Source organism: Phyllostomus discolor, chromosome 2 (genome assembly GCF_004126475.2).
Source record: "Phyllostomus discolor isolate MPI-MPIP mPhyDis1 chromosome 2, mPhyDis1.pri.v3, whole genome shotgun sequence".
In the NCBI taxonomy this organism is placed as follows: domain Eukaryota; kingdom Metazoa; phylum Chordata; class Mammalia; order Chiroptera; family Phyllostomidae; genus Phyllostomus; species Phyllostomus discolor.
The window spans coordinates 125106432-125134096 of record NC_040904.2 but is presented as its reverse complement, the minus strand read 5'-3'; the positions used below and the strand labels follow the sequence as shown (position 1 = coordinate 125134096).

Below are 27665 nucleotides of genomic sequence, written 5' to 3'. Positions count from 1 at the left end.
TAAAGCTTAGGCAACCCTCAAATTAATGACAGCTTAACATCACTGATTCTCAATTTTCCAAAGACTCCCTAGAGATGATGGGCTGGTTACATTATGGCACTCTTGGACTAGACTGGCTGATCACAAGGTACAACCAACAAGTTCAGTATGGTTGCCTGACACCTATCAGTTTGGCTAAAAATAATTAGCTTCCCTGGCACAAAAAGTGAGATCATAGGAAGAAAAAAACTAAAAGTTCTAAATCAGACTTCTTAAAATACCAATTCAATGCACTGATGGCTGCCTCTCCTTTAAGGGTATGTACATATAGAGAGGCAACCTGCCCTAAAGAGCCTGTGTTATACTCGAATCTATCGTCCACCAGATGGCACAAATGTTCTCTATCAAATGTGTGTCTGTGTCTCAGTAACATCACTGGAAGGGTCTGGACATTTTTATATTCTGTAGCCACCTAAGGTGTCCACACACCCTAAAACTACAAATACTGTAGCAAAACTAGTAAAAATAAAAGTAAAATATATCCCATGGGAAAGAGAGCTTTTCAATAAATGATGGTGAGACAAATGGGTGGCTACATGCAAGAGAATGAAGCTGGAACCTCATCTCACATCATACATAAAAATAAACTTAAAACAAATCAGAAAAAGTATAAAACTATTAGAAGAAAACAAAGTAGCAAGTCTTTGTAACCTTAGGTAGATAACGGTTTCTCAGATATGACACTAAAAGTACATATGACAAAAGAAACAGAAGATAAATTAAACTTTTGTGTTGGAGATGATATCCTCAAGAGAGTAAAAAGACAACCCATGGAGCTAGAGAAAATATCTACAAATATTTCTAATAAAGAATTTGGGTTTAGAATATATGAAGATTTGCTTAAAATGTCTCCAGTATTTTTAAAGGAAGCCAGGTCGGGGGAGGCTGCAGCTGGTATATTAACCTCAGCAGTGGTTTCCAACCATAAAACCACTATGGCCAGGCTCCCCCAGGGACTGGTCACCTGCACTGGGGTCCCCAGCTTTGAACATTAGTCAGCTCGTCCTGAAGGATCCCTAAGCCTAGAAGTGTATTTTAGTGATCTGGAGCTGGACATATGCAGAGACAGAGGCAACCAGATGGTGGGATGGGCCTGGCCCTCAAGGTGTAGAGAGTAGGGTGGCTAGGCACTCCTGCAGCCTGGAGCAGGCGAGGTCTGCCCTGTGCACAGCCACCAAGTGTGGGGAGAGCTCAGAGCACCGGCCATGGGTCCTTGTCTACACAGGCTGGGCTGAGCCGCATGGCTCAGGAACCGCCATGGCATTGCTGTCATTACTCAGGCCCTTTAGGTCAAGCTGGGTGGCTCCTGTGGGACCACCAAGACTCGAGGCTCAGTCCTCTCCATGCACTTCATGAGGCAGTAGGTGAGGAAGGCCCTGGAGAGCAGGCTGCTGGGGCTGCAGGTACTGGAAGTGATCACTGAGGCCTTGAAGCATAAGGTCTCCCATGGTGGCACAGGCTAGCACAAGAGATCCCTGAAGACCAATGGGCACACACTCTACCACCTGGTGGCCTGAAGGGCAGTAGGATGTGATCACAGTCTCCAGGGCAGTGCCACTGTCATGAAGGGTTTGGAAGGTGCCCTGCAAAGACCACACTCAAGCACAAGCACCAGTACCAGTGCAGTGTCAGGGACCAGGGTGGCATTCTCATCTGTATCTCCACTTCGCCCTGCTGTGGAGGGTTGTTCCACACATCCCTGCATGCTCTGCCAAGACCTTTTTCCTAGTTCTTCATGACTCTACCTTTAATTTATTACGCCAAAGTCCCGTTATTAATTCCAACAGCAACATAAAGACAAAACTTCAGAGGTGTTTTTAGTTACCTATGGAGTTGAGACACTTTGATTGTTAATGGTCCTACATAGGTGGACTAGAGCTACAGAATTTCTTGAATTAAAAAAACATTCATATGAAATAGTAAATATGCTATGTTGGATATAGGTTTTAAGCTGACTAATCATGATGATCATAGCATGTAAAAATACAAAACTGTTCATTTATTCCTTCCTTCACTCAAATATTTAATGAAGAATTATTGTGCGCCCAGTGCTATGCTATGAGCTTCTGGCATAACGGTTATCACAGAAATATTTGCTTCCTGTTCTCATGGAACTTAGTCTAGTGGAGGAAACAAATGTAAATGAAATCATTGTCCAAAAAAAGTTTAATGTATAGCTAAAACTGGGACCAGTGCTGTGAAGAAAATTATTCCGCAGGCAATGGAAGTTTTTAAATTCAGCAGGATGGGTAAGATATGGGTAAGAAAAAAATCTTGTAGTTAAATGAAATTACAGCATAGAGAGGTACTTAAGGACCAGATCAGTACGTAGTATTACAATGTTAACATTCTTCTAATTCTTTTGAAAGGTGCCCAGGGATTTTCAGTGATTACAAATCCAAGGCCAGTTTTATTGCTTATGTCCTCAAATCACTTTGGTCTTCCCATAGTCCAGGGCCTTGGTTCAATACCTACTAAGTCCAGACATTGCTTAGTGAGTAACATCAAAGTCTTTTACTTTCAAGCCTTCTTTCTATGACCCTACCAAGACTTCGGAGTCAAGACCATCAGCATCAGGGCCAGCACAGATCTTCACTTATTTCAGAAGAGAATACTCTGCTCACCTGATTATCTAGTTTCAGCTGTCGAAGCTTCATGGTCTCATCTTCAAAGGCGCTGTTTAAAAAATATGAAAAGCAAGCATATAATGAGAAAATCCTTTTAAAACCATGTCATTTTCATCTTTTCCATGTATTACTCCTTTGGGCTATTTAGAACTGATGAATTCTGCCTTCAGGAAGGCAGCAGTTTCTAGATGCTGCCCACACTGATCTCAGGAGGACTTGTCATCCTTAATGCCACATTTATTTTACAAAGGACCTGAGGAGACTGAAGTACCCAAAGGGTAAGGAAAAGACGTAGAACACAGATTCCACACGCACAAGGATTTTAAAAATCTTTTAAATCATATGCCAAGCACTCATTGTATTCAGAAGAACTGCTAAATATTTCAATGCATTATTTTAGTTATTCCCCCAAAACAACCTTATAACTCAGATACTGTTGTTTTTCACACTTTGAAGATGAAGTAACAAAAGACATGCAGAGCCATGCATAAGGCTGAACAGCAGAAACAGACCCTAATCCTGGTCTCTTTCCAGAGTCTAATTTTCACCTGAGACCATATACACTTTACTTTTATTTTTGGAGCTAGTTCTAAGAGAGGAAGAGTTAGATTGTATATAACATCTCACTATATCCCACTGGTTCTAGGTTTACTCTTCAAGTCTGCCATTAATGAAGCATGCCGGTCATTGGAGACTATAAATATGGATGGACAGAGATCTAATACCAGTAGGAGACAGAACAATAAAAAAATGGAATGAATTACTGTCTTCAACTGACAAACCAAACCTTTTGAACTTTTTAAAAACTCTCTCTGAAGCCTTTTCCTAACTTAAGATGTTTTAAATATTTTGTTCTAGATTTTATTTACTTATTTTATTTGTGTTTAGAGAGGGAAGAAGGGAGGGAGAGAAGAGAAGAAACATCAATATGTAGTTGCCTCCTTCATACTCCCAACTGGGGACTTGGCCTGCAACCCAGGCATGTGCCCTGACTGGGGATCAAACCAGCAACACTTTGGTTCACAGGCCAGTGCTCAATCCACTGAGCCATACCAGCCAGAGCTCCTAATTTAAGATTTTATTTCGTGACCCAGCATTCTTGGAAAGAATAAACTGTGAAACAAGGCAGAAATGATTCTCAATTATTTCTATTAAAAATTTTTACTAGGAGCGTACTGTCAGAAAACAAACAAACAAACAAACTATAAAAACAAGGTCCTATTGAAGAAGAAAACTGCCATGGCTGCAAAGGGAAGCATGGCTTTTCCTGCACTTGGAGTAAACATATAGCAATATCCATCCATGGTGAATGGTTTACCATCATTCCTACACTGTAGAAGGTTTTATGCATTTTAATTATGCCTAACAACTTGGAGTTTAAATACTATCTCCAAGGCTCTTCCTGCATATTAACCCCTTAACTATAGGTATGGGGGAGCATTCTGATTCTCTGACAATCTCCTCTATTAATTCCCTTATATCCTTTGTGTTTAAAAAAAATTGGGTATTCAAAATAAACCATCTCCATTTTCCCTGCTCAAAAGAAAGACAAATATATAAATAAAAAATACCAGATAAAATTCTGGCCTCAATTCTGTGGGTTCTGAGTTTCTCCTAGATATGTTCCTGTTTTCCTTAATGTTGTCTATCCTCACTCATATTTTACAATTCTAGCTTTATGAATACAGTGCTAGAATATTATTAGTATTCAGAAAATATTAGTATAAATATGAAAAGTTCTATGTAAAACAACTAAGACATAAAAGTTATGAATATTACATAGAAAAGGGTAGCTTGGTGAAAAAATCCACTGTTATGAACTAGTATTTTCAACAACTACTGCTATAATTCTGCTTTTCTTCCAATTCACTCTGCCCTCAGCTCTAAACCAGAATTGCAAAACCCTCTGGCATATAAAAACAAAAATCCTATTATCCCATCCTTCAAATGCTACAATAAAGCTAAATTCTGACACTCTAAAAGTCCTTAACTAAAGTCCTTAAACATTTCTCTTAAGGCCTCTAATAGTGAAGAAACCAGGTGTATCTTCAATGCCCCGTCTTGATATCACTTAATCTTTCATCAAGCCTAGGCAAGCTGAGCGATTTAACTAAACAGGGTATAATCAAAGCATTTAACCTGAAGCTATGTAATTGTAATATTAGATGTCTCTTATACATCAAAAACTACTTTTTTTCGAGCTCTAGTGTTAAATTATAACTTAGCAGAAATAATAAAGATATTTTATATACTTATATTAAATCTGAACTAGAATTTCTAGTCTAAACTGAATATGATCTTACTAAAAACTTTCCTACTTTCCTTTAATATTCTCTTTTCTTCATTGCAAACTAAGCTGTTGAATAGCAAGCCTAACTAAGCCTGGTTAGTAAATCAATACAAAACATGGAGGCTAATAGGAGGGGTGGAGATGTGCAACAGGCTCATCCCACAATAACATGTGGTAGCTAAAAACTGGGAGGGATATTTCAGCTATGAAACCCTCCCTGAGGAGTAAGGGGTTTCAGCCCCCACCAGGCCCCCAAGCCAAGGGTTCTGAAGCCATGAAGAAAAGTCCCCATAACTTATGGCTGTAAAAACTATCAGGGATTCAGGCATAGAAAGATGGAGTCCTTCTGGAGTCCCAAGCAGTTCCTCTAAAAGGGCCTGCACAGACTTAAATCAACTTACTCCCTGTGAGCTCCAGCACTAGGGCAGCAGCTCAAAAGGCACCAGGGACTTTAGGAGAGGAACTGAAGGGTCTGGTATCAGGATGGGAGCTGGAGGAGCAGCTTTCTCCCAGAGAGAAGTGCTGGCAGAGGCCATTGTTCCTCTGATGAGCCCTCCCCCCCGGGGTAAAGCTGGCAGGTGGGTGCCAGATCTTCAACCACCTGGCTAATGCTCACCCTGCCCTGGTAATTCTCTGATGCCCCACCCAACTTGTGGGCCCACCCAAGTCATCTCCAGTGGTTTTTCCACATGAAAGGCCTGTCTTGGCTCATGTGTCAGACTTTCCTAAAATCTCTCAACAAGCACCATCTGGCTTCAGTGTGCCCTACACCTCTCACTAAGTGGCTCCAGGCCCAGCCCTAGCGGCAGTCAGCCTTGAATCACAGCTTGCCTCTCCTGGGCACCTCCAAGTCCAGCAAAGTAGCAGCCATCTGCAGATCACTTTGTAGCTCATGCTGAGTGGCTCTGGGCAGAACACAGGTGGTGACTGACCCTGGCCTGCACCTCTCAGGAGGCCCCAGAGACACCTAAAAGATTTTAGCCTTAGCTGTAGTTTGATAAGCTTAAGTAATCAATGCATGTGGAAAGCAGTTATACCAAGAACTGAAATGCATGATTTAGGAGGTTGACAAAAGCAGTTCAACCATTGTGCCTCAGGGGTCTGTCTGCAAGTGATGAAAATGGTGAGTTCCAGGGAGGGACACAGATGAAGAACTGACAGATAAAGAACTGGTAATCAACAGGTAAAGTACTAGGAAAATCACAGCTGGACTGCAACTTTTATTGGATTAACCTCCCCCGCCCCAAACCCCTTACCTATCCTGTCTTCCTATAAAAAGGTCAGCTTGAGATGAGACACTAAGATGGTTTTTGAGGGTCCATAACCTGCCTTCCTCTCAGATTGATACAGAGAGATCTGATCAGACCACTGGGGAGGAGTAGGGAGGGGCCATAGGAGTTATGCACTCTCTTGTGCCTGGCTCATTTGGTCATAAAAATATTTTTGAGATTTATTCACATCATTACATATTTTTTAGATTTATTCATCTCATATTTATACAACTGTGCATAAATATAACACAAGCCAGTAAGCCAGGATAAATGGAAGAGGGAAACTAAGTAGACTATTAATCGGCCAAGCAGTTTACAGCCACCTAGTAAATCACAAAATCCTACCTTCCCTAAACCAAGGACACTTAAAAGTAAATGGTTTACACTGCTCCTCTGCAACCACAGGGTAAATAGCTTAAATCACCCTACTCAGGGAAATAGATAGTTGAAATCCAATTGGTGCCATTTGTGCCAACCACACCAAAGACAGATGAAAGACCTAAAGACTCAAGTCCCAGAACAGCAGCTAGCTGAACAATGCACTGGTCCCAGTGGCATCCTGTTGACATCATATTCTTCCTTAAAGCTGATGGGAATCAAACCCTGGATCCACCAGATAAAACAGGCACCGCCTGAGGAGGACAAAGACCCTGCCTGCTGCTATGGTTAATGCTGAAAGGGAAAGCTGGACCTGCATTCCTGAAGGAAATTTGAAATTCCTCTTGTGGAAAAGGACAGTGACCCCCAATACAGGGTGACAATGTTTCTTTTACTTTATTCACGTGCTTGTAATGCTAGGGACATTTAGCTGCCAGATAAGAGTTTGAGTATGGTCCTTCCTAGTGTGGAAAAGAACAAAAACTGAAAGTGAGTTATGGCTAAATCTGAATGAGTAAAGGTATATAGAAAGGTAATGGACTTCCGGTCAAGATGGAGGCATAGGTTGACAGACTGTGCCTCCTCACACAACCAAAAGAAAGATAACAATAAATTTAAAAACAAAGAACAACCAGAACTGACAGAAAAGCAAACTGTATGGAAGTATCACAACCAAGGAGTTAAAGAAGACACATTCATCCAGACCGGTAGGAGGGGTGAAGACGGGCAGCTAGGCGGAGAGGATGCACGCCAAGGCAGTGCCTGGTGGACCAGCCAGGTGGTGGCTTATGGACTGGGTGGTCCCACACCCGAGTGTAGATAAATGGGAAGGAACAACATGGGAGCAAGAAAGACCAAGCAACCCAGGGTCCAGTGCAGGGAAATAAAGCCTCAAACATCTGCTGAAAAAACCTGTGTAGGTTGAGGCAACGGGAGAAACTCCCAGCCTCACAGGAGAGTTTGTTGGAGAGACCCACAGGGTCCTAGAACGTACACAAACCCACCCACCTGGGAATCAGCACCAGAAGGGCCCAATTTGCTTGTGCGTAGCTTTGGAAGTAACTGAAAACCAGCAGAGAGAGGAGCAAGCAGCACTGTTCCCTCTCAGACCCCTCCCCCACATACAGCGTCACAATGCAGCATGGGTTGCCCCACCCTGGTGAACACCTAAGGCTCCACCCCTTACTACAAACAGGTGCGCCAAGACAAAAAAAAATGGCCCAAAGGAAAGAACAGATCAAAGCTACAGAAAAAATACAATTAAGTGCCTGGCTGGCATAGCTCAGTAGATTGAGCGCAGGCTGCGAACCAAAGTGTCGCAGGTTCGATTCCCAGACAGGGTACATGCCTGGGTTGCAGGCCATGACCCCCAGCAACCACACATTGATGTTTCTCTCTCTCTATCTCCCTCCCTTCCCTCTCTAAAAATAAATAAATAAAATCTTTAAAAAATACAACTAAGTGATGAAGAGATAGCCAACATATCAGATGCACAGTTCAAAACACTGGTAATCATGATGCTCACAGAACTGACTGAGCTCGGTTGCAAAATGAAGGAACAAATGAAGGCTACCCAAAATGAAATAAAGAAAAATATACAGGGGACCAACAGTGAAGGGAAGGAAACCAGGACTCGAATCAACAGTTTGGACTGGAAGAAAGAAACATTTGACCAGAACAGATTGAAGAAACAAGAATTCAAAAAAATAAGGAGAGGCTTAGGAACCTCCAAGACATCTTGAAACGTTCCAACATCCGAATTATAGGGGTACCAGAAGGAGAAGAGGAAGGGCAACAAGTGGAAAATTTATTTGAACAAATAATAAAGGAGAACTTCCCCAATTTGGCAAAGGAAATAGCCTTCCAGGAAGTCCAGGAAGCTCAGAGAGTCCCAAAGAAGTTGGACCCAAGGAAGCACATACCAAGGCACATCATAATTACATTACCCAAGATTAAAGATGAGGAGAGAATCCTAGAAGCAGCAAGAGAAAAGGAGACAGTTACCTACAAAGGAGTTCCCATCAGACTGTCAGCTGATTTCTCAAAAGAAACCTTCCAGGCAAGAAGGGGCTGGAAAGAAGTATTCCAAGTCATGAAAGGCAAGGACCTACAGCCAAGATTGCTCTACCCAGCAAAGCTTTCATTTAGAATGGAAGGGCAGATAAAGTGCTTCCCAGATAAGGTCAAGTTAAAGGAGTTCATCATCACCAAGCCCTTATTATATGAAATGTTAAAGGGACTTATCTAATCTAAGAGAAAAATAAAAAATATGAACAGTAAAATAACAAACACAAACTCAGTTATTAACAACTGAACCTAAAAAATGTCAGGATGTGCAGGGTCAGACAAAATGGCGGTTGAGCTACAACCCGGAAGAGACGGCTGACGTCAAACCAGGTCTCGAGGAGAACCACCAATGATATGTTGTCGCTTTGTTCCGAGGGGACCAATCCGCAGCCCCCACGAAGAGGGCCGACCAAAACAAAACCCCGCATGTTCCCCGTTAGCTCACAGCTTTTCTTGACCCCACCATGCGGACTGAGAAACATCGCCTGGGCGTGCAAACCCCAATAAAGCTCTATACTGCCTAATTCTGTGGCTGATTAGCATTTATTCCTTGGCGGAGCCTAAGAAAACCTTTCAAAAACAAAAACAAAAACAAAAACAAGCTAAGCAAACAACTAGAACAGGAACAGCATCACAGAAATGGAGATCACATGCAGGGTTATCAGTGGGGGAGAGGGAGAGAGGAGGAAAAGGTACAGAAAATAAGTAGCATAAATGATATGCAGAAAATAGACAGGAAATTAAGACTAATATGGGAAATGTAGAAGCCAAAGAACGTATATGTACGACCCATGGACATGAACCAAAGCAGGGGAATGTGGGGTGGGAAGGGGGTGTGTAGGGCAGAGGAGAATAAAGGGGAGGAACTGGACAACTGTAATAGCATATCAATAGAATATATTTTTTAAAATAAATATTTTTAAAAAGGTTGTGAAAATTTTTAACTTGGAGGAAAGGTAACCTCCCTCTCAGGTACAGTTATTCTTTGCTTGCTTGGTTTCTTCGCTTGTTTTCTGATCTTATGGGGATGGGGTTTGAACTTTACTGTTTTGGGTACATTGGGAATCCTCTGTCTCTGCTGTTTGGTCATTGGGACCTAGGAGAGGTTATCTGTAAAGCCAGTTGGAATGAATGCCTTTGCCATTTGGGACCTAGGAAGGGTCATTTGGTGCCAGTGGACTCCAGCTTGGGGCAAGAGAGCATGTCTCTGCCATGAAACTGGGTGGTGAAAGGTCATGCCTCTGCCAAGAAACCAGCGGATGCACTGGTAGGTGACAGAGTGCCTCTACCATTGGGGCTGTGTACCATGCAATGTTGGTTGGTGTACCTGCTGGAGGTGAGAGAGCAGTGGACACACTAGGGAAAGAATGCCTCTACCAGTGAGGCTTTGGGTCATTTGGGACCTAGGAAAGGTCACCTGTGTGACCAGTTAGTGGGGCCAGTGGGGTATGAAACAAGATTCTAAGACCAATTCTAGCTGACCCTCTTGTGGAACTCTGTCTTTACTTTGTTTCTGCTCTAGAAGAAAACTGAGATTTCCCAGAAAGAGTTAAAACTTCACATCAAGTGGGAAAGTAAACAACGGGAAGGTATTTAGGCATGGAGATGCAATAGTGGTAGACATTAGGAGGACAAGAATTTTCCTTCAGGCCTTATATTTTTCACTGTACCTGATCACTCCAGAATTCGGCATTCTGAAGGAGTGAGTGATGACATAAGGTTTCTTTGCATAAAAACCCTAAGATCAATTTCCAATGGTGGTTTTATTAACCAAGACTTTGATTGGAATGTCATGCCCGAAGGAAGCCTGCCTGGACTCTGGTTGTTACCAGAAAGCCTTGAGGAACTGAGGCTGACTTCCAAAGCTAGTGAAAGCCCACTGGAGAAAAGGCCAGATACCTTGGTTGGTTGTGTGGTTCATGGCAAACCTCCAGGGAAGGAATGAAGGTTGCTTTCCTGAAACATGACAAGAAGGAACCTGATGACATGATGGGAACACGTACTGCAGACAAAGCAAGACAGCAGGTGTGTGGCTTGGCTTATGTGCCCTGAAGGGCAGACTAAAAGGTCAATCTAAAGGTTCTTTGTGTGAGGTCCAGCAAAGCAGACCTAAAGATCCTATGTGGTCAATTGTTGCTCTTGTTGTGTTTATGCAAATGAACAGGAAAAAAAATTAAAAGTGGACTTAATACAGTCCCTTTTGAGGACAAAGAGGGTGATTTTCAGGAGAAGAATCGTGTTACAAGGAAAATCACAATGCTCAGTGGTAGACATTGGTCTAGTGCAGCTGTCTCTAAAGTTTTGTTTTCACTTAGAAGTTAAACTGGGTTTGTGACATCATCAGAGATGTTCAGTTTACGGGCAGGAAGAATCTGTCAGAATGTCACTGTTCAGTATCATTCCAGCAAAGGCCCTGCAACTGAATGTCTTCTCATAGAACAGTCTCGTGGACTCAGAGACTAATTTGTGATTTGATATGTGAATTAACCTCAGTGTTCTCACTTCTGTTTTCATAGTAAATGATCTCATTATCTGGGTGATTATTTACACAGTACAGGCATCATTTGAGAAGACTATCTGCATAACTGCCTCCTGAGACTTAACCGTTTCACTACACGGAGTGGTTGAATTGGTGAAATATGGGGTGGTCAGTCAGCTCACTTAACACTGCTTTCCTTTTCTGTTCTAATGGTTTGACCAGAAAGGGTCCAAAAGTGTTAAAAGAGGGAATCCTAGAATATTTCCCCTCAACCTAAGTATAGTGGTCTTTGGACAGGTGTGATACACTTTGCACACCTTCCTCCAAGGAAGTCACTCTTTCTTAATCAGAGACACTGTAGAATTGGTCCCTACCTTTGTCATGCAGTGGTTATGGTTCTGATTGTGCCTTCTAACACTCTTGCCAAATTTGCCACCTCCAGAGTATGACAAGGATGACAACTTGTCCAGTAATGCTGTCTTTCAGATATTGTACATACTGCTTCCCGGGGACAGCCAACTGTCTGGACTTTTCAAAGTTCTTCTGGTGAAGGCCTCCCTCTCCTCCAGGCCCCTTTTCTGTTAGGGATCTCTGGACCAGGGGATAGGTAGGACTACTGCCATGGACAGTAGAAAGTTGCTACAGAAGAATGAGACCTTCACCCGTTTGCCTTTGTAAGATTACAAAAGTCCAGTAGTGTTCAAGGGGAGAAGTGATACAGAGAGATCTCATCAGATCATTGGGGAGGAGTAAAGGAGGTTGCCTGTGGCAATGGTAAGCAGTTTAGGGTGGGATTGGCTGAGAAGCTGAATGCCTCTAGGGCACACGGAATAAAGAGGGCAGAGACAGGCTCTCAGGTTCTCTTCCTTAAGGATGCCTGGAGGAGAGGGAGGCCTTCATTTCCCAAAGGATGGTATTTCCCAAAGGATGGTATTTCCCAAAGGATGGATGTTGTATGGGAGAGGAAACTCTGGGTGCAGCCTAGGGTCAGGCTGGCCTAGCAGAGGGTGGCAAGGTTATTCTTCTTTAGGTGTTCTAAAGGGAACAACCTCTGAGGTAGAAGCTTGTCATTCTTCCAAAATTATGTAGATTTTGTATCTTATGTTGTTTCAGTTTGTAACCTAACCCTATAGAAATAAGATAATTAAAAACTAACAGGGGGAATTATAAGAGGACTCAGGTGTTAAAGAGTTTAGCCTTAACTGACAGGCTTAAGTGACTAATGCAAGTGGAAAGTTGTTATTCCAAAATTGTGTAGTTTTCTTAAAGATTTTATTTATTTATTTTTATAAAAGGGAAGGGAGGGAGAAAGAGAGGGAGAGAAACTTCAGTGTGTGGTTGCTTCTCGAGCACCTCCACACTGGGCACCTGACCTGCAACCCAGGAATGTGCGATGACTGGGAATTGAACCCATGACTGGTTCGCAGGCCAGCACTCAATCCACCCAGCCACACCCGCCAGTGCCAAAATTGTGTAGTTTAAAAATAAGATTCCATTCCTTTATTACCAAACCTCTGCCTCTAGAATTTTGCCTAGAGGGTGGCAGTGGGCAGCAGGACCCCACCTGCTGTTCAATAGCAAGATTGCTGGCATCTGCATAAACCACCCATAAAGGTTCAATCCTTGTCTCTACTTAGTGGTTCTAGTAGTAACAAGCAGCATGAACAATGACCTTTCCAGTTTCAAGGCCACTTCAAAGCACCACCTCCACAGGCAACACACTCAAGGGGCAGACTCAGTGGGCACCAGAGCCATGCTAAAGCAAGTCCTGCTCCATGGGGAAGGCTCCTGCACAACAGATCCTCAAAGGTGGTGGGTGGTCACAGCCAGTCCTTGCAGCCATTCATTTACCCAATGTGGGGTGGGGGTACCCCTCCCATTGACCTGCCAACAGCAATCAAGGCTCAACTACAACAGGGTGGTATACATAGGCTAAAAGGGGGGGGGAGGGGGTCACACCGGAGGTGACCTGTTTCAGTGAATGGGGTGACTGTGCCACTGTATTATACAGAACACCTACTAGATGAGACCACTCTAACTAGCCCAAGTGGCATAGCAGTTATACCTAATACATAGAAACGAACACAGGGAGGCTACCAAAACGAGGAGACAAAGAAACATGTCCAAATGAAAGAACAAAACAAAACTCCAGAAAAAGAACTAGACAAAATGGACATAAGCAATCTACCAGATAAAGAGTTCAAAACAACAGTCATATGATGCTCAATGAATTTAGGGGAAGAGTACATGAACTTAGTGAAAACTTCAAACAGCATCAAAAAGAATATGGGAATCATTAAAAAAAAAAAAAAAAAGCCAGTCAGAAATGAAGGATACACTAACTGAGGTGAAGACTAATTTACAGGGAATCAACAGTGGAGTTGATGAAGCCAGAATCAAATCAACAGTGTGAAATATAAAGAAGCAAAAAACACACAACTGGAACAGCAAAAAGAAAAAATTTTTCTTAAATGATTAGAGTGTAAGGAGCCTCTGGGACAACTTCAAGTATACTAATATTTGCATCATGGGGGTGCCAGGAGGAGAAAAGGAAGAGCAAGGAATTGAAAACATATTTGAAAAAATTAATAATAGAGCCCTGGCCAGGGAAGTTCAGTTGGTTAGAGCAATATCCCAACACACCAAGGTTGCAGGTTCGATTCCAAGTCAGGGCACATGCAAGAACCAACCAATGAATGCATAAATAAGTGGAACAACAAATCAATGTTTTTCTCTCTCTAAAAATAAAATGATGATGATGATGATGATGATGATGATGATGGTGAAGATGAAGAAAATATACATACAAATACAGGAAGCATAGAAAGTCCCAAAGAGGATGAACCCAAAAAAGACACACACCAAGACACATAATAATTAAAATGTAAATGGTTAAAAAAGAGAGAGACTCTGAAAAGCAACAGGAGAAAAGCAGTTAGTCACTTACATGGGAGCTCCCACAAGAACGTCACCTGATTTCTCAACAGAAACTTTGCAGACTTAAAGGTATTGGCAAGAAATATTCAAAGTGATGAAATGCAAGGACCTACAACCAAGATTACTCTACCCAGCAAAACTATCATTTAGAATCAAAGGCCATATAAAGAGCTTCCCAGACCAAAAATAAAAAATAAATGAGTTCATCACCACCAAACCAGTATTACATGAATTGTAAAGGAACTTCTTTAAAAATATAAAAAATAATATGGCAATAAACATGTATCTCTCAACAACTGAATCTGAAAAACAAATGAACAAGCAAAACAGGGATAGACTTATAGATGCTGAGAACATTTTGAAGGCTGCCACATGGGAGAACTGTTGGGGGGATGGGTAAAAAAGGTGAAGGGATAAAGAAATACAAATTGGTAGTTACAGAATAGTCATGTGGACATTCTCAGACAGCATAGGGAGTATAGTCACTAATACTCTAATAACTGTATAGTATCAGATGGGTATGAGATTTATCAGGGATAATCACTTAGTAAGTTAAATAATGCCTAATCACTGGGCCGTACACCTGAAACTAATATAATGTTGTATGTCAACTACAGTTGAAAAATTTAAAATTATTTCAAAAATGAAAGAAGAGCATACCAATCATTTTGACCAATTTTTCAGCCACATGTTACACTTTTGTGGAATCATTGTAAATAATTTTTGAGCAGTAAAGAACTAAATTTAAAGCTAGGTTATTTGTTTTAAAAAATCTATTATTTTAGCAACATTCATATATGCCATGCAATATTATTAACTATAGTCACCTAACTGTACATTACATCCTAAATGACTTGCTCATTTTATAACCGAGAGTTTGTACCTTTTGAACCCTTTCACCAATTTTGCCTACCCACCTCCTCCCAACAACTACCAACCTGTTCTCTGCATCTATGAACTTGGTTTTTTGGTTTAGCTGTTTTTTTAGATCCCACATATAAATAAAATTATAAGTACAGTTTTCCATGCTCTCTGAAAGTAAAGCATTCCTATGAAACTTTTCACAAGCCATAAGGGCATAAAGCAAAGAAGCAATTAGCATTCATTTCATATGGAAAATTTTTTTAGCATTCTCAGACCCCAATAATAACCTATCAAATCATGTCAAAAATGTTTAATTACAGCCAGTTTTACACTAAGTGTAACACCCTTATGAGTTCTCTTAGGCTTTCCTTATGCCTTGGGACACATCTTAACATATACATAAAATAAATCCAAATAAAGCACAAATGTTCTCAGACAATTCAAATCAGCAGCTGGATGCTGAGATGCTGAATGTAGTTCCCTGAGAAGAAGACTGGTGGGGCCACTCTTGCTGCTCAGGGTGCATACTGCCTCTACCTATTAGTCTCACTCAAAACAAACATTGAATGTTGTTTTTATTTTTTGCTTTTGTTGGTAAAAGTGAAAATTTTCTTTGGATTCCTCTCATTTAGCAAAAACATGTACCAATATAGATTTTTCATAAAAGTGAAGTGGTGTGATGCGAGCTTTCAAAAAGCAAGGAATACATGGTTTTGTCTTTTCCTGCCTGATTTATTTCACTGAGCATGTGTGGAGGCAAAAATGGTGAATTTAGCTTGAACACTGAATTGGAGAACTGAGCTGGAGATGCCCTTGGGACCACAAAGTAGAAAGGGTAGTAAATGGCTGAATATACAAGACTTCTCTACAACAGAGAAATCTTAGAAAGTAATTGCTTAGGACCTAGCAAACACAGGAGAAGGCATCAGCGAAGGGATGAGAATTAGGTTCAATCCTTAACTGGACTTAACCACCAATTAATGAACAGACTGATGTTGGAAGTGTTTGGGAAGCATCTGCCATGTGGCCCATTATTATGCTTGTAACAGAAATGTGTAAATTGTCTTTTTTGTGGGAATGAACATGGCCAATAACGTGATCACAATCCTGGATGAAGAACAGAAAACAAAGCGTGAACTATTAGCCCCAAAGATGAACTATAAAAATGAAAAAGAATGTTCTTTCAGGTATTTATTTAAACTGTTAATCTAATGAAAACCATTTTATTTTTGGGCAGAGCCATGGTGTAAATTAACAGGTCACTGTGAAAAAAAAATCAAAATTTCTGCAGAGTAAAAGAAATGGAATTACTATTTTCCTCCCATTTTTCTCATGGAAAACTTTCTATTTACTTGGTACAAACATAGAAAACCCTAAATATATATCTTAAAGAAACAAAGACCTATTGTCCAAGTGTAGTAGATGATGGTGCACACAAGAACTCCATTCTCAGGAGTTCTGGTCAAGATGGAGGTATAGGTAGACATGCCTCACCTCGCTGTACAACCATATGAAGGAACACAACTAACTTAAAAGCAAAAACACCCAGAAAAACACCCAGAACTGTATAGAAGTCCAACAACCGAGGATTTAAAGAAGCTTTATTCATCCAGAGGGTAGGAGGGACTGGGACGGGAAGTTGGAGCTGAGAGGACTCCATATGGCAGTGGTAAGCCCGGGGCAGAGGTGGCAGTGGCCAACAGGAGGTGGCAGTGGCCAACAGCAGTCGGCAGAACGAGCAGCCCCACATTCACATGTGGTGGATAAAAATCAAGGAGACACATTGTGAGAGAGTAAGCCCAGCCCCAGGCCAGACCACACAGAGCTGGGGAAAAGCCTCATAACTGCTGGCTGTAAACACAGTGGGGATTGGAGTGGTAGAAAAAACTGCCAATCTCACAGGAGAGCCCGGAACCCACACAAATCCACATACCCACCCTGGGAACCACAACCAGGCCAGCAGCTACAGGAGTGTCAGTCACATATGGGAAGTGGGTGAAGTGACTAGAAATGGGATGAGGGCCAGGCAAGCCCCTAGAAGTCAGCCAGTAGCAGCACTGTCCCCTCTTGGACCTCCCTCACACACGTGGAGCCACAGTTGCCCCACTCCACACAACAGATATGCTAAAACGAAATCAAAGCAGCTATACCTAGTACTCAGATACAGGAAGGCTGCCAAAATCAGGAGACAAAGAAATAAGGCCCAAATGAAAGAATAGAACAAAACCCCAGAAAGAGAGTCAGACACAGAGTTCAAAACACTAGTGTTCACAATACTCAGAGATCTCACTGAACACAGCAAAAGCATAAGAGAAGAAATGAAGGCTCCACTAATGGAAATAAAGAAAAACCACAGAAAAAAATAGTGAAGGGAAGGAACCTGGGGTTCAAATCAATGTTTCAGAACATAAGGAAGAAATAAACATTCAACTGGAACAGAATGAAGAAACAAGAATTTTTTTAAAACAAGAATTTAAGAAGACTCTGGGACATCTCCAAAAGGGCCAACATCTGAATCATAGGGATGCCAGAAGGAGAAAAGGAAGAACGAGAAATTGAAAATTATTTGAAAGAATAATGAAAGAAAACTTCCCCAAATTGGCAAAGGAAACAGACACACAAGTCCAGGAAGCACAGTCTCAAGCAAGTTGGATCCAAAGTGAGCCATACCAAGACACATCATAATTAAAATGCAAAAGATTAAAGATAAAGAGAGAACCTTAAAAGCAGCAAGAGAAAGGCAGAGTTACCTACAAAGGAGTTCCCATAAGACTATCCCCTGATTTCTCAAAAGAAACTTTGCAGGCTAGAAGGGAGTGGCAAGAAGTATTCAAAGTGATGAAGCAAAGACCTACACCCTAGACTATTCTTTCCAGCAAAGCTATCACTTAGAACGGAAAGGCAAATAAAGTGCTTCCCAAATAAGGTCAAGTCAAAGGAGTTAATCATCATGAAGCCCTTATTATATGAAATGTTAAGGGAACTTATCTAAGAAAAAGAAGATCAAAACTATGAGCAGTAAAATGACAAACTCACAACTATCAACAACTGAACCTAAAAACAAAAACAAACTAAGCAAACAACTAGAACAGGTACAGAACCACAGAAATAGAGATCATATGGAGAGTTATCGGGTGGAGGGGAAGGGGAGAGAATGGCGGAAAGGTAAAGGGAATAAGAAGCATAATTGGTAGGTACAAAAAAGATTGGGGGAGGTTAAGAATACTATAGGAAGTGGAGAAGCCAAGGAACTTATATGCACAATCCATAATCATGAACTAAGGGGGGACAGCGGGGAATGCTGGTTGGAGTTGGGGTGCAGGGTGGAGCAAAATAAAGGGGAAGAAAAAATGGGACAACTGTAATAGCATATCAATAAAATATACTAAAAAAAAAAGAACTTACATGCACAACCCATGGACATGAACTAAGGATGGGGATCACTGGAGGGAAGAGGGGAAAACAGGCAGAGGAGGGCAGAGAGAGAAAAATTGGGACAACTGTAATACCATAATCAATAAAATAAACTTAAAAAAAAAAAAAGAACTCCATTCTCTTGAACTCTTCTCCAGTTACTGACCAGCCAAAGTCTAAGCTGAAGATTCCTGTACAAGCCTTTACCACTGCAGAATGCACACGTGTAGTTCACTAAAAATGTGCCCTACCTGCCTATCTTTGTTTATGGACACCAAAAATATTTCCTACCCCTCCTGTACTATTATTCACTTATTTGTCTAACAAATATTTGTTAAAAGTCTGCTAAAAGGCCCCGGCTGGCGTAGCTCAGTGGATTGAGCGCGGGCCGTGAACCAAAGTGTCGCTGGTTTGATTCCCAGTCAGGGTACATGCCTGGGTTGCAGGCCATGATCCCTAGCAACCGCACATTGATGTTTCTCTCTCTCTCTCTCTTTCTCCCTCCTTTCCCTCTCTAAAAAAATGAATAAATAAAATCTTTTAAAAAAAAGTCTGCTAAAAGATTACCCCTACTCATCCACTCCTGTAGACACACTTTTAAGAATCACTAGATGAACTAAAAATAACACAAGTATCTGCCAAGAGTAAACTCTGGTATAGCCATTCAATGGAATGTGAATGAACATCAATGACAATGAATGAACTTCATCCTGACACAAATCCATAAACTGACTGTAAACATTATGAAAAACAAATAGGCAACACAGAGAACATTACATTTTTAAAGTTTCCTTTTATATTAAGTTCTAACATAAACCAAATTAGACTGCTTATAGTATATAGACATAGGACAAAGTGACTTAAAAAAAAAAAGGAAATGGTTACCTTGAAAGTCACAGCAGACCCATACATCTATGTCTAATCAATTTTTGACAAGGGTGCCAAGATCATTCAATGGGAAAACAACAGCTTTTTCGACTTGTAGTGCTAGACAACTAGATATCCACATGCAAAAGAATGAAGTTGGACCTCTATCTCACAGTATATATAAAAATTAACTCAAAATGTATCAAAGATGATTTCAGCTTTCAGCTCGAAGGAGGCTAACATACAACTTTCTCCGGTTGTCCTGAATCCAGGTTCATCCAAAACCAGCCACCTCCCCATGTCACCTAAGTTCGACCCCAAGGAGATCAAAGTTCTCTATACCTGAGGTGCCAATGGAGAAATCAGTGTCATGTTTCCCCTGGCCCCAAAGATAGGCCCCTGGGTTTTTCTCCAAAAGTGGTTGGTAATGACACCACCAAAGCAACCATTCAGAACAAAGAGGCCTAGACTGAAGTAGTACCTTCTGCCTCTGCCCTTATCATCAAAGCCCACAAAAAGAACGGCCAAGAGACAGGAAGAAGCAAAATAAATAAATAAATAAATAAATAAACAAATAAGCAAGCAAGCAAGCCCAGTGGAAATATCACTTTTGATGGGACTTTGACTAGAAGTGGCACCAATCTTTAGCTACAAAACTGTCTGGAACCATTAGAGAGACCCTAGGGACTGCCCAGTCTGTGGGCTGCAATGTTGATGGCTGTCATTCACATACTCATATAGATGACATAAACACAGGTGCAGTAGAATGCCCAGCTACTTAAGAACTACAAAAGAAAGTATTTCTTTCTTTTTAAAAAAATATATTTTATTGATTATGCTATTATGGTTGTCCCACTTCCCTCCCCTTCATTTCCCTGTAATCTGTACACCCTCTCCTACCCACATTCCCCCCCTTTAGTTCATGTCCATGTGTCATAAGTTCTTTAGCTTCCACATTTCCCATACTAATTCTTGCCCTCCCCCTGTCTATTTTCTACCTACCATCTATGCTACTTATTCTCCATACCTTTTCCCCCCTCTCCTCCTCCCACTTCCCACTTGCTAAACCTCCATGTGTTCTCCATTTCTGTGGGTCTGTTCCTGTTCTAGTTGTTTGCTTAGTTTGTTTTTGTTTTTGTTTTAGGTGTGGTTGTTAATAATTGTGAGTTTGCTGTCATTTTACTATACATGTTTTTTATCTTTTTCTTAGATAAGTCCCTTTAACATTTCATAAAATAAGGGCTTGGTGATGATGAACTCCTTTAACTTGACCATATCTGAGAAGCACTTTATCTGACCTTCCATTCTAAATGAAAGCTTTGCTGGATAGAGTCATCTTGGATGTAGGTCCTTGCCTTTCATGACTTGGAATACTTCTTTCCAGCCCCTTCTTGCCTGTAAGGTTTCCTTTGAGAAACCAGCTGACAGTCTGATGGGAACTCCTTTGTAGGTAACTGTCTCCTTTTCTCTTGCTGCTTCTAGAATTCCTTCCTTCATTTTAATCTTGGCTAATGTAATTATGATGTACCTTGATGTGTTCCTTCTTGGGCCCAACTTCTTTGGGACTCTCTGAGCTTCCTGGACTTCCTGGAAGGCTATTTCCTTTGCCAGATTGTGAAAGTTCTCCTTTATTATTTGTTCAAATAACTTTTCCACTTGTTGTTCTTCCTTTTCCCCTTCTGGTACCCCTATAATTCGGATGTTGGAACATTTAAAGATGTCCTGGAGGTTCCTAAGCTCTCCTCATTTTTTTGAATTCTTGTTTCTTCATTCTTTTCTGTTTGGTTATTTCTTTCTTCCTTCTGGTCCACTCCATTGATTTGAGTCCCAGTTTTCTTCCCATCACTATTGGTTCCCTGTGCATTTTCCTTCATTTCACTTAGTGTTGCCTTTATTTTTTCATCTAATTTGCAACCAAATTCAACCAATTCTGTGAGCACCGTGATCATCAGTGCTTTGAACTGTGCATCTGATAGGTTGGCTATCTCAATGGGCTTGCTCTACTCTCTGTCTGATTTTAGTCCCTTCTACCACTTCCCCTAAGCAAACTGGGCCTTTCTGGTGCTGATTCCCGTGTGGGTGGGCTTGTGTACATTCTAGGACCCTGTGGGTCTCTCCAACAAACTCTCCTATGAGGCTGGGAGTCTCTCCCTGCACCTCATTCCCCACAGGTGTTTTCAATAGGTGTTTTGAGTCTTTATTTCCTTGCGCTGGGGCCCTGGGTTGCACGGTCTTTCTCGCTCCCCAGTCTTGCCTGGTTTATCTGTGAGTGAATGTGGGACTGTCCAGTCTGCCAGCCACCTTGTGCCCTGCACCCTGCTCCACAATCACTGCCTCACCGGGTCTTCCCGCTACCATCCTGCGAGTGGGGTCTGCCAGCCGCTGCCTGCGCACCCGGGGTCCACAAGCCACCGCTTTTTTTTGCTGTGACCCCTCTCCACCCAAATGCCCCACCCCGCCCCTTGAACTGGTCTGGATGAATGTGTCTATTTTAACTCCTTGGTGTCCGACTTCCATACAGTCCATAAAGTGGAAAGACAACATATAGAATGGGGAAAAAACATTTGTAAGTCATATATCTGATTATTCTGGTATTTGAAATTTACAGAAAACTCCTACAACTCAACCACAAGACAAACAACCCATTTTTTTCCAATGGGCAAAGAATTTCAATAGATATTTCTCCAAAATAGATACAAAAATGGCTGATAAGCCCATGAAAGGATTCTTAACATTATCAGGAAAATATAAATCCAAACCACAATGAGATGCTGCTTCAGACTCACTGAGATAGCTATAATAAAAAAGATAACAAGCATTAGTGAAGATATGAAGATATCAAAATACTCACATATGGCTGGGCTGATGAGATTGTAAAATGGTACAAACACACATTGGAAAAGAGTCTAGTTCTTCAAATGATTACACATAAAGTTACCATGTGATCCAGGAAATCCACTCTTAGGTATACACCCAAGAGAAATGAAAGCACATACCCAAACAGAAACTTACACACATTTTTTCTTTATAAGTGTACAGTTTTATTTAATTGAAAGGATTTTTTAAATAATGTATGTGTTACAAGAAGATCTCTGGTGCCAAACCCTTTTGTATGGATTATTTTTTCCTTTCTAGTGTTTTCCATTAACTATAAAAATAATCTATATTCACTTCATAAATTTTATAAAAACATATAAAATGAAATGGACTTTTCATAATCTTATCATCTTGTGAACACTGCTAACACTGTGACACACATCCTTCCATATATTTCTATCAATTTTTATTTATTTGAAATAATATTTATGATATTTTATGTCATTTTAATTTAAGATTATATCTAAGCACCTTTTTATATTGGGTTTTATAATTATAATATTAGATTGCTATATGAGCCATGGGTGGTGTGGCTTAGTGGATTGAGTGCTCGCCTGCAAACCAAAAAGTCACTAGTTTGATTCCTAGTCAGGACACATGCCTGAGTTGCGGGCCGAGTCCCTAGTTGGGGGTGTGCAAGGGGCAACCGATCAATGTATCTTTTGCACACACAGTAAAATCTTAAAAAAATAAATTGCTATATAAAATTCTATCATACAGACATTCCATAATTTATTTTTACATAGTGGTAAAAAATACCATAAAATTTAATATTTTAACCACTTTAAGTGTACCATTCAGTAGTATTAATTATAGTTACATTGTTGTGTATATACAAACTTTTACAGCATCTGTAGCACCATTATTCACAATAGCCAAAAGGTAAAAGCAAGTCAAATGCCCATCAACTGATAAATGGATAAACATCTAGTATATCTATACAATGGAATATTATTCAGTCATAAAAAGGAATAAGTACTAAAACATTGGAGGACCTTAAAAACATTATGTTAAGTGAAAGAAGCCAATCACAAAAGACTACATATAATTCTATTTTTATGAAATATCTAGAATAGGCAAATAGAGACAGAAATTAGATTAATGATTGCTTAAGGCTGGGGAATGGGAGCTGAGGGACAATAGCTACAGGGTATAAGGTATCTTTCTAGGTGATGAAAATGTCCTAAAATTGAGTGATGATGGCTGCACATCTTTGCAAATATAATAACAACCAAAGTGCATATAATTCAAATGAGTGAAGCATATGGTATATGAATTATATCTTCTCAAAGCTGTTACTAAAATAAACGATCACCCCGGCCAGGTGGCTCCATTAGTTGGAGTGTCGTCCGGTACACTAAAGGGTTGCAGGTCTGATCCCCGGCCATGGCGCACAGCTGAGTTGTGGGCTCGATCCCTAGTAGGGGTGTTTGTGTGAAGCAACTGATCTATGTTTCTCTCTCCCCACTCCTTCCTCTTTAAAAATCAAGAAATGTACCTTTGGTGAGGATTAAAAAAAAGAATCCATGAGTCCATACTGATTGTAAATAAATAAGTGGCAGAACAACAAATAAAGGGCATTATAGAATGCCAATAAAAATAGAATAAATGATAGAAGTAGAATATCACTCTTTCAAGAAACATCGATGGATACTATAACCATTGAGTAAAATAGGATATTCAACACCATCTCAAATGTCTCCCCACAGACTATATTCCCCACAAATTAAAAAGGTAACTTTACAATGAAGAAATCTGGCAGACATCATCTTCATTAAGTGATGGGATACAGCAACTATGACAGGACGGACTGGCCCTAATGCGATGTGTTGAGAATACAATATAATGTATGTAATGTATAATATTCCTGCTAACAGTGTTTAACCTACATCTATTCAGGAGAAAACGAACCCAAATGGAGGGAAGTTCTCTAAGACAATTGTCAGTACTTTTCAAAAGCTTAATATCAAGAAAAATTAAAAAAAAAAAGCTTGGAGAACTGTTCTAGGTTAAAGTAGAAGAGATTTAATATATTTCTGGCAACCAAACAACACATAATCCTTGAATTCTGGATCAAAACACACACAGTAAAGACTATTATGGGTGCACTGAGGATATTTGATGAACTGCCCATTAGACAAAAATATGTATTAATGTGAAGTGTCCCACGTGTCAGTAATAACAGTGTTGTGGTCATGCAGGAGAAGGCTTTTCTGAGAGAGGACAGGGTAGAAATATGAGGGAACAGGAACAGGATAGTACACTGGAGGATACACACTTCCCTGAGTATTCATGAGTCCATAACGATATGAATAAATAAATGGAGGAGAAGGCACAGCTCTTTCTTATAGGAAAAAAATCCAATTAATAAAGATAAAAGAAATAATGGAAGCAGAAAATCACCATTAGGCAATCACCACAGTAACAACTTTCAGTCAAGAACCATCAACAGATGCTAAAATTAGCAGGTGAGAGTTTATGAGAAACAGGGTATCTGCAGTTTCAAAGTATCTGCCCACAAGACCATTACTGACTACAAAGGAAAACAGTAACTTCATGGTGGAGAACTCTGGCAGGCAGCACCTTAACTAAGTGATTATGATGAACCTCATCAGCAATAAGACATAGCAACTTCCCATTCCTCCTGATATGCTGCACTGAGAAGGGCATGGCATTGTGTCTGTGGTATTCTTGCCAAAAATGCATAATTTTAATTTAATCATGAGGAGATTTTAGACAAACCCAAAATTAGAAATACTCTACAAAATAACTAGGCAATACTCTTCAAAAATGTCAAGGTCAGAAAAAGCAAAGAAAGAGTAAGAAACTCTACAGGCTGGAGACAACTACAGAGACACGACAACTAAAACACACTGCAGGATTCTGGGCTTGAGTCCTGGTAAAGAGACATTAGTGGGTTGCAGGCCAGGTCAGTAGGGGGCACATGAGAGGCAACCATACACTGATATATCTCTCCCTCTCTTTCTCCCTCCCTATCCCTCTTTCTAAAAATAAATAAATAAAATCTTAAAAAAAAAAATTCTAGCTGCCAGTTACACAAAATCCCTTGCTACTATACAGTAAGAAGAGTGCTTTTTTTCTGTTGCCTACACTGTGCCAAGTAATACGGATGCTGTGATCAGCACTTAACTGCAATTTGGCCAATGATGCAGGAGGCTAAACAGGCTCCTTCTGTGGCGCTGGAGGGAGTACTCACCATCCTTGCCAGGAATGTAGCAGGATTAGACTCTGAAAAATGAAGGCTGTGAACAGCCCACAACTTTTTCAATCGCAACTTGAGTGAACAGTTCCCTTACTGACTATATTATTGCTTCATAACATTACAAATAATATTTTTCAGCCTCAGAAATTAGTAGTTAAGAAACATAAAAAAGGAAAATTTACCCTAGTTTATTAAATAAATGCAATAAATGCCAATCTGGATTGATAAAGAGGACAACTTGGAAGGCAATTTATTCATTTTAGATAGACAAATTCAAAATTCTAAATCTGCAGTAATTAGCTACATGCATAAACTTAAAATGAATACAATTTATAAAAATTTAGTTCAACTCAACCTATCAGAAATATTAATAAGTGTACTTATTATGTGCGAGAAGGTATTATTGGAAAGTGCTAGTGTAGGAAAGATAAAGGAAAGAAGGATCACCTCAAAACAATAGCTACAAAAAAACCATAATTTTTTATTGTTAATTCTAGTCAGTTATTCACACTTAATTGAAGATTTGACCACTCCCATTGGAGAAATATCTAAAACTGTGGGTTTGATTATGACTTACTTAAATTCACATACTAAAAAAAAATAAAAGTTAACAATTTGGACTTCATCAAAATGAAAAACTCTGGTTTTGCAAAATATAGTCTTATGAAAATTAAAAGGCAAGCCACATACTGCTAGAAAATGTTTGCAAACCACATAGCCAACAAAAAACTTACATTTAAAATTGAAAGAACTTTTACCAGTTTACTTAAAAAAAAAAAAAACAACAAAAAAAAAACAATTAGAAATTGGACAAAAGCCCTGGCCAGTTGGCTCAATTGGTTGGAGTATTGTTCCATAGACAGAAAGGTCATGAGTTAAATTCCCATAAGGGCACATTCCTAGGCTGTGGGTTCGATCCCCAGTCAGGCCACACAGGAGAAGGCAATTAAGTCAATGTCTGTCTGTCTCTCTCTCCTCGCTCTCTCTCTCTCTCACTTTTTCTCAAAGTAATTAAAAAATGTCCTTGAGTGAGGATAAAAAAATAAAATAAAAATTGGATAAAATATTTCAAGATTTATTTCACAAAAAATATGCATATTAAAACTACAATGATATATCAGTATATACTCAACTACTAAAAATGCTAAAATTCAGAAGACTATGACCATACAAAGTACTGATTATGGAGTAAGTTGAACTCTTACACTCTGGTCAACCAGCGGTTGTATGTAAAGTGTACAACCACTTTGGAAAACAGTTGGTCAATTTTTTTTAAAATGTCAAACATATACCTACTATTTGAAAGAGCCACTCCACTCACAGATTCCTAGATACTGACCTGAAAAATGAAAGCACATGTCCACAAAAAAACCTATATATGTATATGAATGTTCACAGCAGCTTTATTTGTAATAGCCCAAAACTGAAAACAATTCAAATGCCCATCAGCAGATGAATAGATAAGCAAATTTTTATGGAATACTATTCAGCAGTAAAAAGGAACAATATTGATATACACAACAAAATAGATGAATCTCAACATTATTCTGCTAAAAACAACAAAAGAGAACATACTCTAAGATTACATTTTTATAAAATGCTAAGAGATACAGACTATTCAATAGCAACCAAAATTCATCAGTGGGTGTGAGGCTAAGAAAAGGTGGGTTACAAATGGCAGAAGGAGACACTGAGGGTAGGTTCATTATCCTTACTGTAGTGACAGTTTCACAGGTGTATACACATGTCAACAGTCATCAACACGTAGTTTTAAGTGTGGGGTTTGATACACATCAATTATACTTCAAGCTATTTAAAAAGTCCACGTACAAAAAGGAGTTAATAATTCACAATCCAGTTCCAACTACAGCATAAATATCAATTTAATGTTAAACCTATGTAAACTATGTATTTTAAACATCTATAAACTATGATAAAAAATCTCCAACATCAAAACTATGTTAAATGTGTTCCCATGTACATAGTTCAGACCTTTTATAAATGTTTGGATATAAAGGTGTTCTAAAATCAAGCTTACCACAAAAGTAAGCAAAATACATATGCATGTAAATTGGGAAATGAAACTTACCATGTGAATTACGTTTCAGCCACTCTGTTATTACTCTCTCAAGGGGGCTCAAGGGCCCAGTGGCCACAAAGCTGCTTTCTTGAGGAAATGCAGGTAATTTCCAAAGTAATTCTTGTCCTCCCTTCCTACCTTACTCATAAAAACACACTCTCCCTCTCTCTTCCTATCACAGGAGAAAAGTTTCTCTTCCATAAAGTGAACTCTGATGCTGGCACATCAGTTCAGACTCCTCCCCCAGGATGA

At 40.0% G+C, this 27665-nt stretch overlaps 1 protein-coding gene across 1 annotated transcript in view; it reads right to left on the bottom strand.

Moving 5' to 3' along the window:
* TULP3 (TUB like protein 3) overlaps positions 1 to 27665 on the bottom strand; it is an 86941-nt gene that overhangs the window by 26877 nt on the left and 32399 nt on the right. The window contains exon 2 of the mRNA XM_028532751.2: positions 2664 to 2715. Within this exon, the coding sequence (XP_028388552.1) occupies positions 2664 to 2715 (52 nt within the window). The remainder of the gene's footprint in view (positions 1 to 2663; positions 2716 to 27665) is intronic.